Genomic DNA, 22,090 nt, shown 5'->3' on the forward strand with positions numbered 1-22,090 from the left:
ATAACAAATTCACATAGAAATGTGAGTTATAGATCTGTCATTATCATTGATGAAATCAACTCTTACGAAGCAGTAGACCTGTTCTTTGTGCGGTAATTATATTCTTCCTGTTCTTAAGTTTCGTTTTTGCGTCTTTTACTTTAGATTTTGTACACCAGCTTCAAACAGCTGAAAATACAATATTTTGTGTTATTGAAAATATATTTCACAGCAGTTTAGATGGTACAATGATTCTCTACCCTTGTTTTGTCACAAACTGAATTAGGAAAACTATTAGAATTTTTGCAATCAGGAAATGGAGCCATTTCTGCATATTAAACCTTTAAATTATACTGAACCAAAAATATAAACGCAACATGTAAAGTGTTGATTAGAAAATGTTCCATAAGCATAAAAAAAGTATTTATCTGAAAAATGTTGCACAAATTTGTTAACACCCTTATTAGTGAGCATTTCTCCTTTGCAAAGATAATCCATCCACCTGACCGGTATGGCATTTTAAGAAAATGATTAAACGGCATGATCATTACACAGGTGCACCTTGTGCAAGGGACAACAAAAGGCCACCCTAAAATGTGCAGTTTTCACACAACACAATGCTACAGATGTCTCAAGTTGAGGGAGTATGAATTTGGCCTGTTGACTGCAGGAATGTTCATCAGAGCTGTTGCCTGAGAATTGAATATTAATTTCTTTACCAATGTCGTTTTAGAGAATTTGGAAGTACGTCCAACCGGCCTCACAACAGCACATCACGTGTACGGCGTCATGTGGGAGAGCGGTTTGCTGATGTAAATGTTGTGAACAGAGTGACCCATGCTGGCGGTGGGGTTATGGTATGGGCAGGCATACCAACACAACAACAACACAAGAACAACAAACACAACTGCATTTTATCGATGCCATTTTATTTCAATTAATATTAATTAATCCTCATATGCACTGTAAAACATTGTTGCATGTTGTGTTTATATTTTTGGTCAGTATAACTAGCCTATGTGATGTTAGCGCACATAAAGATGTAAGCAAATTATTGAACTATTGAAAAAACGAATACCATAACACTCAGGAGCCTATTTTCACAGTAAAATATAACCCAAAATTCATGACAATCACTGGATTAGGTTGCACATTAAAATATCTTGAATCATTCATTCCTGCTTGGACATGTAAGATGAAACAACTTATTTACTGAATACTAGAGGTCGACCGATTAATTAGGGACGATTTCAAGTTTTAATAACAATCGATAATCTGCATTTTTGGACGCTGATTATGGCCGATTACATTGCACTCCATGATGAGACTGCGTGGCAGTCTGACCAACTGTTACACGAGTGCCGCAATCTTAACATAATCACTAGTTAACTACACATGGTTGATGATATTACTAGTTTAACTAGCTTGTCCTGCGTTTCAAATAAGCAATGCGGTGCCTGTTAATTTATCATCGAATCACAGCCTACTTTGCCAAATGGGTGATTTAACAAGCGCCTTTTGCGAAAAAAAAGCACTGTCGTTGCACCGATGTACCTAACCATAAACATCAATACCTTTCTTACAATCAACACACAAGTATATATTTTTTACACCTGCACATTTAAAAAAAAAGCACTGTCGTTGCACCGATGTACCTAACCATAAACATCAATACCTTTCTTACAATCAACACACAAGTATATATTTTTTACACCTGCACATTTAAAAAAAAAGCACTGTCGTTGCACCGATGTACCTAACCATAAACATCAATACCTTTCTTACAATCAACACACGAGTATATATTTTTTAAACCTGCACATTAAAAATAAATGAATGTTAGCAGGCAATATTAACTAGGGAAATTATGTCACTTCTCTTGTGTTCTGTGCAAGCAGAGTCGGGGTATATGCAGCCGTTTGGGTCGCCTGGCTCGTTGCGAACTGTGTGAAGACCATTTCTTCCTAACTAAGACTGTAATTAATTTGCCAGAATTTTACATAATTATGACATAACATTGAAGGTTGTGCAATGTAACAGCAATATTTAGACTTAGGGTTGACACCCGTTCGATAAAATACGGAATGGTTCCTTATTTCACTGAAAGAATAAACGTTTTGTTTGAAATTATAGTTTCCGGATTTGACCACATGAATGCCCTAAGGCTCGTATTTCTGTGTGTTTACTATATTATAATTAAGTCTATGATTTGATATTTGATAGAGCAGTCTGACTGAGTGGTGGTAAGTAGCAGCAGGCTTGTAAGCATGCATTCAAACAGCACTTTCCTTCGCTTGCCAGCATCTATTCGCAATGCTTGAAGCACAGCGCTGTTTATGACTTCAAGCCTATCAACTCCCGAGATTAGGCTGGCAATACTATAGTGCCTATAAGAACATCCAATAGTCGAAATGCCTTCTGGAACATGTGAACTTTCATGTGCCTTAATAACAAATGTGTATGCCATCTGTAAATACAAATAAAATTGTTATTACGAGCGTAGTTGGTTTAGCCACGGAAAAAGCCAGGAACCTTCCCTCTAGCTATGATTGGCTGAGAATGGCTGGGCTGGACATGCTGAGATATGAATACGGATTGGTCTCCCATGTAGCATGCTTCTGTCTATAACATGAGCTGCTCAGTATGTGTAGGTAATCCTTTCTCATGTGGATTTTTGAAAGATATACCGCAGTAGAACTGCAAAAGTGTTGATCTCTACTTTCTAGAGGACTACGTTTTGAAATCAGTGGAATGCCTATTGGAATTAGAGTATGATAGCTAAGAAGATGGAAAAAATTCTGGCGTTGGATTGCAAATATGCAGAGGGAGTCAAAAAGAGAACACACAGAAGGCTGTTGTATAAAACACCTGGTTTACATCTTCAAACTAAGGGCAACCATGACATCCGTGACAGAGAGGGAGAAGCGCCCATCCATGTATACAGGTAAGATAGTCTAGCTAGCTACATTTTCAGATGTTACACGTTTCTAATTTTGTCAGAATGTAATTTGCATTTCAAGTTAAAGTGTAGTGTTAGCTGACTGGCTCGCTAGATAACGTTATGTGTATGATCTGTGTAGAAATATTATTCGTATCTCAGAGCCATTTGCATCGCTAGTTACAGCCTAATATTAGCTAGCTAGCTAACGTTGAACCTAGCTGCAGATTCATGCAGGGTAGTAACATGAGTTGGGATTATGGTTCATTGTTTAATTAGCTAGCTGTACATTACATGTCTAAACAAAAGACTCCACTATGCAAGTAACCATTTCAATACAATGTTGATGATGTCACTGCGACAAAGATGTAGCTGGTAAGTTTGCTCTGGCTCTCTACTCCTATTTCAGAGCACTCTCGCCTGTGACAAAGCGCAGAATAAAAGCCAAATTTACAAATGCTCAACACCCGTTGAATATGGCCGGTCTCAGTAAACGTTGGCAAAAAAGCACAATTAAATTGTTACCAGCAGCACAGTTACAGTCACCAGCGCTCTAGGCGGCAGGTAGCCTAGTGGTTAAAGCAACCAAAAGTTTGCTGGATCAATTCCCTGAGCTGACAAGGTAAAAATATGTCCTTCTGCCCCTGAGCAAGGCAGTTAACCCACTGTTCCCTGGGCGCCGATAATAAAGACAGTAGATCTAGCTGGTCTGTCATAATATAATAGAGACAGTAGATCTAGCAGGTCTATAATAATTATTCAACCTTATGTTCCCTGTCCTCTATATATGTCTGTTTATTATACCTGTTGATACAGGGCTCATATGTGAAACTATGCTAACTGAACATTTTCTTTCACAGTGACACTGACTCCGAATGGGAGCCCCCAGTGCTAAGGTGTCCATCCCCCACTGAAGCTGGTTCATCCAGCTCCTGCCACAAGTGGTGTTCATCTGCCCAAATGTATTTCTGAAGGCATGGATGTGCTATGGCACCTGGCATCAGCAGCATAATATTGTGTAGAGGACTGAGGGTCTTCCAAATATTGAAAGTGTTATTTTGTAAATGTGTATATTTTTTTCCCCCATGTTTTTTCTCAAAAAAATTTTTTTTGGGGGGGGGGTGTTAGAATACATGTTGGTATTTTGTATATAGTTATTCCAACCAAAATGTATACCAATTTGGCCACTTGGGTACATTTGGGCTACTTGTGTGGGACACCTGGGTGACTTCATGATAAATGTCATGTAGCACACTCATTTTGGAAGTTATCATTCTGAAACTTCGCACAAGTACTGTTGCCCTCTTATGTTTTTCACTGAAATTGTCCCCATCATCCTATCTGAATGTTTGTTTTATCTTGTTCATTTTAAAGATGATGATACAACAATAAAAATAAAATACGTGTTTTTTTTCATTGTATTATCTAAACCAGATCTATTGTGTTATATTCTCCTACATTCAATTCACATTTACACAAACTTCAGAGTGTTTTCTTTCAAATGGTACCAAGAATATGCATATCCTTGGTTCTGTGCCTGAGCTCCAGGCAGTTAGATTTGGGTATGTCTTCAGGCGGAAAATTGAAAAAGTAGGGGGGTAGCTCTAAGAGGTTTTTAAGAAGTCTTTAATTCTGTGACTAACAATTGTATCTTTTATCAATGTTTATTATGAGTATTTCTGCAAAACCACCAGATGTTTTGGAATCAAAACATTACTGCACGTAACGCGCCAATGTAGATTGAGATTTTTGGATATGCACATTATTGAACAAAACATACATGTATTGTGTAACATGATGTCCTATGAGTGTCATCTGATGAAGATCATCAAAGGTTAGTGATTAATTTTATCTATATTTCTGCTTTTTGTGACTCCTATCTTTGGCTGGAAAAATGGCTGCGTTTTTATGACTTTGCTATGACCTAACATAATCATATGTTGTGCTTTTGCTGTAAAGCATTTTAGAAATCGGACATGATGGGTAGATTAACAAGATGTTTATCTTTCATTTGCTGTATTGGACTTGTTAATTGGTGAAAGTTACATATTTCTAAAAAATATTTTTGAATTTCGCACGCTGACTTTTCAGCGGAATGTTGTCGAGGGGTTCCGCTAGCGGAACGCCTGCCCTAGAAAGGTTAATTGGGTAGACAAAGATGATCTCTCCAGTTGGTACCAAAACACTCAAGGGCCATTTTCACTAAAGTGATGTTACAAGTTAAACAACTTTTTAATCAAGGCTACAAGTTAAATTACTTTCCCATTGTTCCTCAACTATGACGTACCATTTTGTAGCTCTAAGTGTCTACTTTTATCCAAAATAATAAACACAATTTCAAATTTTGCTACATAAGATCGAATTGAGCCAGTTGGTCACAAATATAGGCTAGTGCCACAAGGGGAAAAGGTTAGACTGGAGCACTGCTAACTCATCCACTGTGTTCAAGAAGAAGAAAAAAAAAACAGGAACATTTCAACCCACCTCTTGCTTGCGGAGCAACTTCTGCATGACCATGTGTCTGGCGCTGCTCCCGGAGATGCTCATGTGCTCCTGCTCACTCAGCGGCTCCTGGCCCGTCCCGTCCTGCACGGCCTCCTCCTCCACTTCCTTCTTCTTGGCCTCCTGGGCTGCCACCAGAGAGGTGACCAGCACCGGTGGTAAGGCCAGCACTGGGTTGACCAGGCCCACCTGAGGTAGCACAGGCAAAGCGGGTCGCACTGGGGTTACCCCTGTAAAAGAGAACGGAAGGAGGCAGCACAAAAAGGTCAAACCCCCCCAAGGTTGGACAGCCAACAGAGGAGCCTCCCCAAGCCCTAAGCCAGTGGCAATGGTGGGAAAACCCCTCAGGGGCTTTTCCCAAGATAACTGGCTGGGTTGGCTCCTGTCTAGCAATGTTTAATTGTGACACGACAGCTCCCTGTCAAGTAAAAGGGTGCTATCGAACTGGAGCTAGCATTCATGGTATTGGAATGTTGTGTCCACTAGCAGGCTGTGACTGGACTGACCACATTTGTCCTGCTGGAACATTTCCACGTGATGTTTGGGGTTGGCAAAAGTTAGATGGCAAAGAAACTCTATAGCAAAGCCTTCCAAACCCCTACCATCTATTCCAGGTAAATATGGTTTTCCTAGTCCATTAATCTTTGTCAAGTAAGTGTTAAAGCGGCAATCAGCAGTTGAATCAATAAATAAGCGTCCTCCTCTCCCTGATTCGGTAAAAAGCTGAGGGAGGGGACTGGAGAAATATAACCACTCTCAGATGAATAGACAGAGCTATGGATGCAAAGACTGACCATCCAGGATATCAAAAGTATCATTTTAACCAGTGTTTGTTTACATTTACTTTGATTCCAAACATTGGAGTAAAATAAGCTTATATATTTTGGGTTCTGGTGGAGTACATCAGTTGAACTAAGCTCAGGAGGCATTTATAAGTTAGTGCCTTCAGAAAGTATTTATACCCCTTGACTTATTCCACATTGTGTTGTGTTACAACCTGAATTCCAAATGGATTAAATATATATTTTTCTCTCACCCATCTACAAACACCCCATAATGACAAAGTTAAAATGTTTTTAGAGTTTATTGAAAATTAAATGCATACATTTCTAATTTCCATAAGTATTCACAGCCCTGAGTCAATAGTTTGTAGAAGCACCTTTGGCAGTGATTACAGCTGTGAGTCTTTCTGGGTAAGTTTCTAAGAGCTTTGCACACCTAGGTTGTGTAGCATTTGCCCATTATTCTTTTCAAAACCTTCAATCAAATTGGTTGTTGATCACTGCTAGACAATAATTTTCAGGCCTTGCCATAGATTTTTTCATATAGATTTAAGTCAAAACTGTAACTCGGCCAATAAGGAACATTCACTGTCTTCTTGGTTAGGTTATTTTCATGCTGAAAGGTGAATTCATATCTTGGTGGAAAGCTGACTGAACCAGGTTTTCCTCTAGGATTTTGCCTGTGCTTAGCTCCATTCCGTATCTTTTTTTATTCTGAAAGACTCTCCAGTTTTTAACGATGACAAGTATACCCATAACATGATGCAGCCACCACTATGTGTGAAAATATGGAGAGTGGCACTCATTTGTGTTGTATCGGATTTGCCCCAAACACAACACTTTGTACTCAGGAAAAAATGTGAATTGCTTTGCCAAGTTTCTTTGCAGTATTATTTTAGTGCCTTGTTACAAATAGAATGCATTAAAAAAAATATTTGTATATTCTGTAAAGGCGTCCTTTTCCTCTGTCATTTAGGATCGTATTATGGAGTAACTACAATGTTGATCCCATCCTCAGTTATCACAGCCATTAAACTCCGCCATGTAACTGTTTTAAAGTCAACATTGGCCACATGGTGAATCCCTGAGCGATTTCCTTCCATTCCGGCAACTGAGTTAGAAAGGACACCTGTATCTTTGTAGTGACTGGTTGTATTGATACACTATGTGTGGGGTACAGACATTACTCCTGAACTTATTTAGGCTTGCCATAACAAAGGGGTTGAATACTTATTGACTCTTGACATTTCAACTTTTCCTTTTTAATAATTTGTAAAAAATAATGAATAACATAATTCCACTTTGACATTATGGGGTAAAGTGTGTAGGGCAGTGACTAAAAAACCAAAATGTAATCAATTTTAAATTCAGGCTGTAAAACAGTAAAATCTGGCAAAAGTCAAGGGGTGTGAATACTTTCTTAATGCAATGTATATTCTTCAAGAATCAATGGGTACATCATTAATTCACAATCCAAAAATGGATGTAGCAACTGCAGACTGCCCCTTTAAAGGGGAAAGGGAGGAGGGGCATGGGATGCAAACTAAACACTCCTTACAATAAAATGAATGTATTCAAATTAATCCCCCCCACCCTCTAACCACCCTGTTTGTAGCTTCTTAATGGTCATGTTGATGCATACCAAAAGTAAACTCCACAAAACACACAGGATCTGAGACTCACTGGCCAATAGGAATGAGGGGCTATGTTTATGAGGGGAGGGGCTAGAAACAGTCCTCTTCACACTTGGTTGGTCAGTGTGCAGCAAAGGGGAGGGATTAAGTGGCCACTGTCGGTGCGATTGTGGAGTCAAGAGAGGGAGGGGAAGAAAGGAGAGAGAAAAAAGAGAGAGACAAGGAGAGAAGAGACAATAAAAGAGAATCTATTAGTGGAGTGGTCCTCCGACAGGCTATGTACAACTAACACACTGTAGGAGACAACAGCAGCCTGAAAAAAGTACAGAGGCAATTCCACTTCAGACAAAAAAATATCTATATGCACCGGTTTAATTCCTCATCTCGTTTTGGTTCCACCATATAACATTATAGGGTGTTAACAGATGCCATCACTAAGTGTAACGCTACACCAGCGGTGTCAAACTCATTTTACCCCGGGTGCCGCATTCGTTCTTCAACGAGGTCTGGAGGGCTGCACTGAAAATTGGTTATACTTCCTTGCCAACAAAGTTAACAAAAAAATTGTCCTCTATCCATCATTTTTTAAATAAAATTTCTATGCTCCCTGACACTTCTAGCGAGCTGGACAGTCAAGAAACTATGAATATGGGTCCATTATTTCTACACAGTTTTGGTTTGTTTCAAGTCATTTTAAAGCATATTGAGTTCGCCCCCCCCCCCCCCCCCCTTAAAATATATTTTTTCTATAATTTTTTACTCAAACCAGCCCGTGGGCTGGATTGGACCCCCTCACTGACCAGATCTGGCGTGAAGGCCATATGTTTGACACCCCTACTCTATACAGAACTGTCTCTCTCTTCTTACTGAACTCAAAACAAAGTGAAAGGCATTGAGATGCCAATTGATAGTCATTTTGGGAGAATGGTAAAAACCCTAATAAATGCAATCTTTAATAAGAGTTTGTCAACAACCTGTAGTTGTTAATATAGGCAAAACACATTACTACATAATATATGTTGCATAAGCTTGTCTGTTGCCAGTACCTGCATTTATCCAATTAATTCCCAATGACCCTACAACTGTCCAATTCTGCACTTACCTGGGCATCTGGCCTCTTTTCATACACACCAACTCACTGTCTCACTCTGGATAGTCCATGCAGTAAAAGGCATGCTAATAAATGCTCACATTTCCCTCACCAGCCAATGAGAGGCACATTGTTCAATGGTGGTGCAAAGAGGGTGTTTAAAAGTAACACTTATTTTCTTTCTGATTCAAGGCCAAACAAAAGGCTGAGTGTGAAAGCAGCCATGACCAGCACCTGCTCAACTCAATTTCTTACTGTCCAATCTTCCATCTTCCCATGTCAACTCAGTCCACAAAAGCTAGCCTGGTGGAACAAGCCTGATTGCTGCGTTCATCATTCTATTTCACTTCACATATTAGCCTGGCATTCGTCCTAATTGAAACTGTTTGAGCCATTGTCTGTTATGAGGGAATTATACATAACTAAATTGGCAGTGATTGAATCACCTTTAACCAATCAGAGGACAGACGGGCATATTCAAAGCACTATATTTGGCCACAGGGTTTTTGACCTAAACCCAGCCACTGTTTCTATTTGGAGCAGCCATTTTCTGGCATATTCCAAACACACATCTGTTGAAGAAAGGCCAGAGTGATAACAGCAGTAAAACAGAATCAGGCTGTTTACAGCAGCAATCAGATTCCTCTACCACCCCCCATGATGTCCTTTCAAATCGGCGAGGTTACCAGGAAGTAAGAGTTCCTCTTTCCACATCCCCTTTAATCTTTTGCTAAATCCCAAATGAAACCCCACAGAACTTCTTCATGGCCAGTAAAATGATTCTCTACACAATGACTGCTTGTTTTGCCACATAAACTGAAATTATGAAAACTATTTGAATTTTGCAAACAGGAAAAGGCAGAGCTATTTCTGCATATTGCACCTTTCATTTGGCTCTATACTCCAGCATTTTGGATTTGAGATCAAATGTATCATATGAGATGACAGTACAGAATGTCAACTTTTATTTGAGGGTATTTTCAGACATACATTACCATTTAGAAATAAATGCACTTAATTTATCTGTAGCCAGGTGTACACATTTTCATTTGTGTATTAAAGTAGTCAAAAGTTTACAAGTTGGTCTCATATTCGTGGCACGTGTCACCACAAACTTGTTGGATGCATTTGCAGTTAGTTTTAATTGTGTTTTGGGAAATTCTTTGCCCATTAGGAACTGAATGGTGAATGGAGCAATTTTCTTTCTAAGTGAAATGTTTCTGAACACTTTGAAATTAATCCTGATGCCATGATTAAGAAAAATCATGAATAAATCATTATTAATCACCAATACCAATAGGACTAATCACTAACTAATCATTATTAAAATTGTATTTATGATTATCCATAATCTTGGTAGCATCCGCATTAATGTAGAAGTGTTCAGAAACATCTATTTTTACTTTCAATAAAAGTGACTTCAAAATGACAATACATTATTCACCATTCAGTTCCTATTATGTAAAATATAATCCGAAACACGAACAAAACAAACTGCAAATACATCCAACAAATTTGTAGTCATTGTGTGCAAGGAAAATGGGACCAAATACAACATTTTTGACTACTTTAATACACTATAAAACTATATGAATTTGTCAAAATACTTTCAAATGGCGAGACTAGATACTAGTGCTGAGCAATTAGTGTTTTTAAGGTCGGTTCTGTTTTGATATTAAACAAATAAAAAATGCATTATGTGGGTTGAATGCTACAACACAGAATAAAACAATTGATGGTATAACTGTCCACTACTATCACTTATTAGGCCCTAGCCTTCATTTATTCACATTACTTAAATTATATGTATATTTGTTTTTGGTACGATGATGACTATTATTTAATTAATGATGATGGTAGAGACTGCCTATTACTGCGTATCACTTATTGATAAACTATCCTTTAGTCACATAACTTCACTTTAACCCCTGTAGGTCTAAGCCCTTATAGGTCAATATCTACTAAGCTAACATTCGGAATTGTTTTAAGATGGTCATAAAATGGATAATTTACCCACTTGATTTTGAATGAGGCCAGTCAAAAGTTGTAGAACACCTACTCACTCAAGGGTTTTTCTTTATTTTGACTATTTTCTACATTGTAGAATAATAGGGAAGACATCAAAACTATGAAATACAACATATGGAATCATGTTTGGCTTGTAGACAGCTTTGCACACTGGCATTCTCTCAACCAGCTTCATGAGGAAGTCACTTGGAACGCATTTCAGTTAACAGGTGTGCCTTCTTAAAAGTTAATTTGTGAAATTTCTTTCCTTCATAATGCGTTTGAGACAACACATCTCAACATCAACTGTTCAGAGGAGACTGTGTGAATCAGGCCTTCATTGTTGAATAGCTGCAAAGAAACCACTACTAAAGGACACCAATAAGAAGCAGAGACTTTCTTGGACCAAGAAACACGAGCAATGGGCATTAGACCGGTGGAAATCTGTTCTTTGGTCTGGTGAGTCCAAATGTGAGATTTTTGGTTCCAACCGCCGTGTCTTTGTGAGATGCAGTGTGGGTGAACGGATGATCTCCGCTTGTGTGGTTCCCCCCATAAAGCATGGAGGAGGTGGTGTTATGGTGTGGGTGTACTTTGCTGATTATTTATTTAGAATTCAAGACACACTTAACCAGCATGGATACCACAGCATTCTGCATCGACACGCCATCCCATCTGGTTTGTGCTTAGTGGGACTATCATTTATTTTTCAACAAGAAGGAGAGTGAAGGAGTGCTGCATCAGATGACCTGGCCTCCACAATCCCACGACCTCAACCAAATTGAGATGGTTTGGGATGAGTCGGACCACAGAGTGAAGGAAAAGCAGCCAACAAGTGTTCAGCATATGTGGGAACTCCTTCAAGACTGTTGGAAAAGCATTCCAGGTGAAGCTGGTTGAGAGAATACCAAGAGTGTGCAAAGCTGTCATCAAGCCAAAGGGTGACTATTTGAAGAATATAAAATATATTTTGATTTGTATAACACTACATGATTCCATATGTGCTATTTCTTAGTTTTGATGTCTTCACTATTGTTCTACAATGTTAAAAATAAAGAAAAACCCTTGAATGAGTAGGGTGTTCTCAATCTTTTGACCGGTAGTGTATATCAAAATAAAATAAAAAAATGTGAGCAAACATTGAATTTGGCCTTTACTGCTAGATCCCATAGAAACGCATTGAATAACACATTTGTACATGGCAAAACAGACAACTATCAATGAATTCGATGTATTTCGGTTAGAGATACCTAAGCAACAGCTCTCTATCGCTCTTCCTCTCCATGTCTGTCTGCTGGCCCCCAAGCAAGCCTGGGCAAGAACCAATGAGAACAGGCATCTGAAGTGTGAAGATTGTAGTTGGTGTAGATCATTGTAGTCAATTACCACATTTTCCGCACTTAACTATGATTAATATTGATTAGCCTGTTGAAAACCACATCTTTCTACAACCTACCACAGTTCATGCTTGATTAAATTGAAGATGCCTAAAAACTGCTTCTCCAATAGAAATCCCCGATCACGCTTGTAGGAGATGTCATGGCAGCGTTGGTTGGCTAAGCTCATGCTCAGAAACACAAGCTCATGTGTAGTCATCGGGTTTAATGGTTGTCTCCCGCCGAACTGCGCATGTGCAGGCCGTCAAATCAAAGGCACTCCTTCGATATAAACTTGTTCTTGACGAAAATTAAAACATGTTAGTTTATCACTTTCACGAGGTTGGCGTAATAACATGTTTGGTTACTTAAGACATTGGCTCGAATCAAGGTTGTGCGTTTAACTTAAGAAAATTAACACCAAAGAGTTTTTATTTTCTCCAATTGACTTCCCAAACCCCACACCCCTGTCTGGTCTGTCGAGTCTGCTTCGCGAAGCATTCCCAGAAGTATCGGGTTGTTGGGTCTCTGGGTTTAGAAACTCTGTGATTAGATTTCTCTCTGGAGAAACGGTGTGTTGCGCTCACAGAAAAAAACCCGAACTAAATGGAATTCAAATAAGTGAAGTTATTTCAAAACCGTAAATAAACCATAATTTCGGGCTAATCACTCAGCACTAGTAGATACATAAAGTGCTTTCATTTCTAAATGGTAAAACAGATACAGTATGAAAATAGCCTCAAATAAATAATACATTCTGTACTGTTGCCTCAAACATTTGATCTCAAATCCAAAATGCTGGAGTATAGAGACAAATATATATTTGTTGCTTTACTGTTGACTGTATATACTTTACTAACAACTCTACTCCAAACCACTCCCAACTGCACAGGCATGGCCAAGGTCCTTAGTAGTAGAAACATTGCCATTAAACTTTTAGGAGCTTTTAAACAGTATACTTTATTCCCAATTGGAATTGTTGGTAGCCTGCAACCATGGAGGCTTGTTGGATGTGCATACACTTTTCTTTAAGCAAACGTGTGTGTGTGTGTGGGGCTGGGGGTTGAGGTGCTTGGCTTACCTGTGATGACCCCCGGGGCCTGGGCTGCCATGACGGCTTGGGGCAGGCCACCCAACTGTTGAGAGAGGAGGGCGGGTCCAGCCAGCGCTCCCAGCACCGATGACCCAACCGTCTCCTGGAAGAACAAAGCCAGACATGAGGGTACACCACCTGGACTGCGCCAGTGACAACAAGGACAGAAAATGAGAAAGGCAAAAAAAATTGAGTCGGGATAGTCTGTCCTGGAAGACCAAGGTGTGCATTGTTTTTTGTTTTCTCCTCCAGCACATTAGTGCATTTTATATGGAGCACATCAGTCATGTGCGCATTCACGTGCATACTTAAATTTGAAATATAATATATTGAAGTGGATGAGAGTGAATCATGTAAAAAAGTGAGGTGTCAGGATCTGGGGCTCACCGGGGACACCCTCTCCCAAAGGACCCCTTTCCTTTGGGAGAGGGTGTCCCCGGTGAGCCCCAGATCCTGACACCTCACTTTTTTACGTGATTCACTCTCATCCACTTCAATATATTATATTTCAAATGCAGCGAACTTAAAGTATCTGTCCAGTGTTCCAGATTTCAATGAAATATGACCTAAAATGTATTACAATATGTAATAAATAGATGTCCTTTCCAATTTTTTAAATTAAGGATGTTAAAAAGCAGTTTCTCTGTGCCCTGGTTTGGGTCCATAACAGGAAAAAAAAGAAAAAAAACTGCTGATTTGCCTGCTCAGCCAATATGATGAACATACACTTGGATATTCAAATGAGCTCCAACGTGGGGTCAGAGTCACTGCCGAACTACCCCGGCAGGCTTGCCCTTTGCTCATGCTGCAGCAAACCAAGTGAAATAGTATGGATGGATTCAGTATTTGGAAACGTATGATGGAATTACTAGGCACTTTACTACAACAGCAATAAATACAGACTGTGTCATTTCTGTCCATTGCTTTGTCACTACTCCGTTAGAGATGATCAGCTTGAGCTAAATAAGGTGCTGATCTACAAACAGTATTCCCTGCCAAATAATAGGTTTTGTGCAATTCACAGAGCTACGCCTGATTTAGGCAATTCCCCCACTGAACACACACATGCACAACCAGATATTGATTGATTGGATACCGCTTGTGTCAATTAAAGACAATTTCCTCTGATTTTCTACCTGCAGCAACACAAGTTGATAATGCTGGATATACCAGTAAAATCAAAGCGCCTCAAAAAAGTACCTAAAATGCATGGCCCTAGTTATGTTTTGCCTGTGTTTGTTTCCAAAAAGGTCAAACTGTCACCCTGTCAGTTTAATATTTCATATACACAAATGACAGCTAATATTAATTGGGACTTACTGAGTCTGGCTTTATGAAACAATACATAATTCAAATAATATATCAGAGCTTGAATTGAAATTGAATCTCTTGAGCCAAAGTCAATTCAATTTGCAACTGACCCCAACAGTGGAAAATAGTGTCTACTAAAATGAGGGCACAGACAGTACTGACCTGGGCAGTGATTTTGGCTGTGGCAGCTGCAGCCGCCACAGCTGCAGCAGGGGGGAGTCCGCCAGGTGTGGTCGGAGTGAGCAGGGGCATGGGGGGGGTGACCGCTTTGCCCACACGCAGGTATTGACCCCCTAGGTCAAAGAGATTCATGGAGGAAACTGCATCCTGGGAGGACTGAGCCTTGTCGTACTCTAACGGGTGGCAGATGAGAAACCAAAGAGATTCAATTAGGGCTGGAACAATTACATATAACTGTGTAACCAACTGTTATGGATGAATACCGCCATGAAAATAAAATAACCGTCATAACTGTAAAAAAAAAAAAAAAATGCCTTATGACGGGACGGTTGGGAATTTGTGCGTTTGAGTCCGTTTCTGCTGTAACATGGACTCTACACGGTGATGAAACTTTGTTGCTCCTTGCTAAAACAAGAAAGGTGTTGTAGCAAACAAGTCTTTGGTTGCCTAGGCAACGCCCCCCTTACTGCAGAAGCAGCACATGCAGTCAGGAGTGGAAAAGAGGAGAAAATGTGCAGCGAATTCCATGACTGTCACAGCCCTAGATTCAATACCTGATTGTCTTATTTGGGAGGCATGTTTAACAGATTCATAATATAGTACTGGCATGAATATTATTATAACATAATTGCTATTACCTGATTATCACCCAAAGTTATGATACCTGCACCATTAAGGGGATCGTTAAAGAACAAACCCCAATGTGGTAATACATATAAGTGCCGTAGCCTACTCTGCAAAATGCACAACACATTGTATTACTGTCGGTCACACCATAGCCATCCCATCCCGGACAGAACATTAACTAAACTCAGCAAAAGAAGAAACGTCCTCTCACTGTCAACTGCATTTATTTTCAGCAAACTTAACATGTGCAAATATTTGAATGAACATAACAAGATTCAACAACAGACATAAACTGAACAAGTTCCACAGACATGTGACTAACAGAAATTGAATAATGTGTCCCTGAACAAAGGTCCGTATCTGTCCGTATCAGTCCGTATCTGGTGTGGCCACCAGCTGCATTAAGGACTGCAGTGCATCTCCTCCTCATGGACTGCACCAGATTTGCAAGTTCTTGCTGTGAGATGTTACCCCACTCTTCCACCAAGGCACCTGCAAGTTCCCAGACATTTATTTCACCTTTATTTAACCAGGTAGGCTAGTTGAGAACAAGTTCTCATTTGCAACTGCGACCTGGCCAAGATAAAGCAAAGCAGTGTGACACAGACAGCAGAGGTACACATGAAGTAAACAATAAACAAGCCAATAACACAATCAACAAATCAATGACACAGTAGAAAAAAGAAAGTCTCCAATTTCAGTAATAGGCCATAGGACTGAATAGTTACAATTTAGCAGATTAACACTGGAGTGATTAATGAGCAGATGATGTGCAAGTAGAGATACTGGTGTGCAAAAGAGCAGAAAAGTAAATAAAATAAAAACAGTATGGGGATGAGGTAGATAGATTGGGTGTTTACAGATGGACTATGTACATACAATCGGTTAGCTGCTCAGATAGTTGATGTTAAGTTGGTGAGGGAAATAAGTCTCCAACTTCAGCGATTTTTGCAATTCGTTCCAGTCACTGGCAGCAGAGAACTGGAAGGGAAGGCGGCCAAATGAGGTGTTGGCTTTGGGGATGATCAGTGAGATATACCTGCTGGAACCTGTGCTAGGGGTGGGTGTTGTAATCGTGACCAGTGAACTGAGATAAGGCGGAGCTTTACCTAGCATAGACTTATAGATGACCTGGAGCCAGTGGGTCTGGCGATGAGCCTTCACCCTCCGATCCAACAGGTCCCAGACGTGCTCAATGGCCATGACAGAACACTGACATTCCTGTCTTGCAGGAAATCATGCACAGAACGAGCATTGTGGCTGGTGGCATTGTCATGCTGGAGGGTCATGTCAGGATGAGCCTGCAGGAAGGGTACCACATGAGGGAGGAGGATGTCTTCCCTGTAATGCAGTGTTGAGATTGCCTGCAATAGCAACAAGCTCAGTCCGATGACGCTGTGACACCGCCCCAGACCATGACGGATCCTCCACCTCCAAATCAATCCCGCTCCAGAGAACAGGCCTCTGTGTAACGCACATTCCTTCAACGATAAACACGAATCCTACCATCACCCCTGGTGAGACAAAACCGTGACTCGTCCGTGAAGAGCACTTTCTGCCAGTCCTGTGTGGTCCAGCGACGGTGGGTTTGTGCCAATAGGAGACGTCGTTGCCGGTGATGTTTGGTGAGGACCTGCCTTACAACAGGCCTACAAGCCCCCAGTCCAGCCTCTCTCAGCCTATTGCGGACAGTCTGAGCACCGATGGAGGGATGCATTCCTGGTGTAACTCGGGCAGTTGTTGTTGCCATCCTATACCTGTCCCGCAGGTGTGATGTTCGTGCAGCTGTTGTTACACGGGGTCTGTCACTGCGACGACGATCAGCTGTCCGTCCTGTCTCCCTGTAGCGCTGTCTTAGGCGTCTCACAGTACGGACATTGTAATTTATTGCCCTGGCCACATCTGCAGTCCTCATGCCTCCTTGCAGCATGCCTAAGGCACGTTCACGCAGATGAGCAGGGACGCTGGGCATCTTTCTTTTGCTGTTTTTCAGAGTCAGTAGAAAGGCCTTTTTAGTGTCCTAAGTTTTCATAACTGTGACCTTAATTGCCATGCCATCTGTAAACTGTTAGTGTCTTAACGACTGTTCCACAGGTGCATATTCATTATTTGTTTATGTTCATTGAACAAGCATGGGAAACAGTGTTTAACCTCTTTACAATGAAGATCTGTGAAGTTATTTGGATTTTTACTAATTATCTTTGAAAAAGATCCTGAAAAAGGGACGTTTCTTTTTTTGCGAGTTTATGTCAATTAATCCACTATTGTAACTGTTAAAAGTTAAAATACTTCCAAAACCCACATTTTACCATTTCAAACTACCCCCATCTATTAATATTGTGTAGAAAACAGCGCTAATGCTAACTGTTGGCAGTTGGTCAAGCTTAGCTAGCTAGCTGGAACTGTTTTGATTTGAATGCCACAACACCGGAGAAGCCTGAAGTGAGAAGACTGCCCGAATGGAAATTACTTGAAATAGTGAAGATTTTCTACTCTGGGCCAAGTGGGTGCTACACAAATATTAGTGGAAGAGTAGCTAGCTATCTACAATGCCCAATGCACGGAGTTGCTGAGAATGTTGGGAACAGCTATGTGTACTGCTGACCTACCAGTCTCTGACCAGCTATTCCCCTTGGCTGGGATCGAGATGCTCCCCTCCTCCAGACCATCGATACATCCTCCACTAAAACCATCCAAAATACTTCAACAACTGCCTGATGACTTAAATTTCTTAATAAACCTGTATCACATTTATTGATTTATATTGGTTTTCTAGAATTTTCTGTTGTATACACAACTGAACTTGTAGCTGCCATGTACGGAAAGTATTCAGACTCGGTGACTTTGCCCACAATTTGTTCCATTACAGACTTATTCTAATATGGATTAAATTGTATGTTTTCCCTTATCAATCTTCGCACAATACCCCATAATGACAAAGCAAGTTTCCATAATGACAAAGCAAAACAAGTTTATAGAAAATCTTGCAAATTTATTCTGAATAAAAAAGTCACTATAAGTAAATACATTTATTGCAACAGTCAAAAAGTTTGGACAGCTACTTATTCAAGAGTTTTTCTTTATTTTTACTGAGGTCTACATTGTAGATCCATCAAAGTAGCCACTTATTGCCATGATGACAGCTTTGCACACTCTTGGCATTCTCTCAACCGGCTTCACCTGGAATGCTTTTCCAACAGTCTTGAAGGAGTGCGGAGCACTTGTTGGCTGCTTTTCCTTCACTCCTTGGTCCGACTCATCCCAAACCATCTCAATTGTGGAGGCCAGGTCATCTGATGCAGCACTCCTTCACTCTCCTTCTTGGTCAAATAGCCCTTACACAGCCTGAAGGTGTGTTGGGTCATTTTCTTGTTGAAAAATAATTGAAAGTCCCACTAAACCCAAACCAGATGGGATGGCGTATCGCTGCAGAATGCTGTGGTAGCTATGCTGGTTAAGTATCCCTGAATTCTAAATAAATCACAGACAATGTCACCAGAAAAGCACCCCCATACCATCACACCTCTCCTCCAGGTGGGAACCACACATGCAGAGATCATCCATTCACCTACTCCGCATCTCACAAAGACACGGCGGTTGGAACCAAAAATCTCAAATTTGGACTCATCAGACCAAAGGACAGATTTCCACCGGTCTCCTTGCCTTAATGGTGTACTTTAGTAGTGGTTTCTTTGCAGGATTTCAACCACAAAGGCCTTATTCATACGGTCTCCTCTGAACAGTCGATGTTGAAATGTGTATGTTACTTGAACTCTGTGAAGCAATTTCTGAGGCTAGTAACTCTAATGAACTTATCCTCTGCAGTAGAGGTAACTCTGGGTCTTCCTATCCTGTAGCGGTCCTCATGAGAGCCAGTTTCATCATAACGCTTGATGGTTTTTGCGACTGCATTTGAAGGAACTTTCAAAGTTCTTGATATTTTCCGGATTGACTGACCTTCATGTCTTAAAGTGACGATGGACTGTTGTTTGTCTTTGCTTATTTGAACTGTTCTTGCCAAAATATGGACTTAGACCTATTTGGTAAAATACCAACTTCTGTATACCACCCTACCTTATCACAACACAAATTATTGGCTCAAACGCTTTAAGGAAATAAATTCCACAAATTAACTCATAACAAGGCACACAGGTTAATTGAAATACATCTCATAAAGCTGGTTGAAATAATGCCAAGAGTGTGCAATGCAGTCATCAAGGCAAAGGGTGGCTATTTGGAAGAATCAAAAATATATTTTGATTCGTTTAACACTTCGCTGGTGACTACATGTATCCATATGTGTTATTTCAAAGTTGCGATGTCTTCACTGTTATTCTACAATGTAGACAATAGTCAAAATAAAGAAAAACCCTTGAATGAGTAGGTGGGTCCAAACTTTTGACTGATACTGTAAGTATTCAGACCCTTTGATGGGACTCAAAATTGAGCTCAGGTGGATTCTGTTTCCATTAATCATCGTTGAGATGTTTCTACAACTTCATTGGAGTGCACCTGTGGTAAATTCAATTGATTGGACATAATTTGGAAATGCACACACATGCCTATATAAGGTCCCACAGTTGACAGTGCATGTCAGAGCAAAAACCAACCCATGAAGTCAAAGGAATTGTCCGTAGAGCTCCGAGACAGGATTGTGTTGAGGCACAGATCTGGGGAAGGTTACCAACAAATGTATGGAAGCAGCATTGAAAGTCCCCAAGAACACAGTAGCCTCCATCCTTCTTAAATGGAATAAGTGTGGAACCACCAAGACTTTTCCTAGAACTGGCCGCCCAGTCAAACTGAGCAAATGGGGGAGATGGGCCTTGGACAGGGAGGTAACCAAGAACGCGATGGTCACTCTGACAGAGCTCCAGCGAGCCACTCCTCATTAAAAAGCAAAATGACAGCCCGCTTGGACTTTGCCAAAAGGCACCCAAAGGACTCTCAGAACATGAGAAACAAGATTGAACTCTTTGCCCTGAAAGCCAAGAGTCACGTCTCTGAGGAAACTGGCACTACGGTGGAGCATGGTGGTGGCAGCATCATGCTGTGGGGATGTTTTTTAGCATCGGAGACCAGGAGACTAGTCAGGAAAGATAAACGGAGCAAAGTACAGAGAGATCTGCTTGACGCAAGATGGCGCCGACAGAGAGTCCTTTGGAAACTATGCAGTATATTTTTTTTATGTATTACTTCTTACATTGTTTTAAGTGTTATTACATACAGACGGGAATAACTATTGGATAGAAGAGCAACGTCAACTTACACATTTTACGACCAGGAACACGACTTTTCCGAAGCGGACCCCTTTGTTCGGACCACCACCCAGGACATTGGATCTAGTCCCAGAGGCCAACCCAAAACAACGTCGCCGCAGGAGAGGTAGACGGAGCGGCCTCCTGGTCAGACTTCGAAGGCGTGCACACCACCCACCACTTCCGAACATATTACTCGCCAATGTCTATTCTCTAGACAACAAGGTGGATGAAATTAGGGCAAGGGTTGCCTTCCAGAGAGACATCAGAGATTGTAACATTCTCTGTTTCACGGAAACATGGCTCTCTCGGGATATGTTGTAGGAGTCGGTACAGCCACCCGGGTTTCTTCATGTGTAGCGGCGACAGAAACAAACATCTCTCTGGTAAGAAGGGCGGGGGTGTATGCTTCATGATTAACAACTCATGGAGTAATCATAACAACAAGTCCTTTTGTTCACATGACCTAGAATTACTTCAAATCAAATGCCGACCACATTATCTCCCAAGAGAATTCTCTTTGATTACAGTCACAGCTGTGTATATCCCCCCCAGCAGATACCTTGACGGCCCTCAAGGAACTTCACTGGACTCTATGCAAACTAGAAACCAAATATCCTGAGGCTGCATTTATTGTAGCTGGGGATTTTAACAATGCTAATTTCAGAACAAGGCTACCTAAATTCTACCAGCACATTGACTATAGCACATTGACTGTAGCACCGCAGGCAATACACTGGAACACTGCTACTCTAACTTCCGCGATACATACAAGGCCCTACCCCGCCCTCCCTTCGGCAAATCCGACCATGACTCCATCTTGCTCCTACCGTCCTATAGGCAGAAGCTCAAACAGGATTTACCTGTGACTAGAACCATTCAACGCTGGTCTGACCAAATGGAATCCACTCTTCAAGATTGTCTCGATCACGCGGACTGGGAAATGTTCTGGGAAGCCTCAGAGAATAACATAGATTTTTATGCTGACTCGGTGAGTGACTTTATAAGGAAGTGCATTGGAGATGTTGTACCCACTGTGACTACTAAAACCTACACTAACCAGACACCGTGGATGTATGTCGGCATTCGCGCAAAACTGAAAGTGCGAACCACTGCAATCAACCATGGAAAGATGTCGGGGAATATGGTCAAATATAAACAGTGTAAAGTGGTTCCTCTAAGAGTTGCGTCATACTGCGGCACACCTTGCGGGCTGCTGCAGCATTCTGTGGCACGTCATTTAATTCAGAGACTTTTTTTCTGTTATTGCTAGTTTGACCACCAGAGGGCATCTTTGAGAAGCATTTGATAGT

The 22,090-nt window shown here is 40.8% G+C and overlaps 1 protein-coding gene across 1 annotated transcript in view; it reads right to left on the bottom strand.

Moving 5' to 3' along the window:
- The window catches only part of LOC139386918 (poly-U binding splicing factor a), an 87,188-nt gene that overhangs the window by 13,754 nt on the left and 51,344 nt on the right, over nt 1-22,090 (bottom strand). Inside the window, exons 8-10 of the mRNA XM_071132804.1 lie at nt 14,875-15,065; nt 13,390-13,504; nt 5,402-5,649 (exon numbers count right to left, since the gene is read on the bottom strand). Coding sequence (XP_070988905.1) covers nt 5,402-5,649; nt 13,390-13,504; nt 14,875-15,065 — 554 coding nt within the window. The remainder of the gene's footprint in view (nt 1-5,401; nt 5,650-13,389; nt 13,505-14,874; nt 15,066-22,090) is intronic.

This window comes from Oncorhynchus clarkii, chromosome 28 (assembly GCF_045791955.1).
Source record: "Oncorhynchus clarkii lewisi isolate Uvic-CL-2024 chromosome 28, UVic_Ocla_1.0, whole genome shotgun sequence".
Lineage (NCBI taxonomy): Eukaryota > Metazoa > Chordata > Actinopteri > Salmoniformes > Salmonidae > Oncorhynchus > Oncorhynchus clarkii.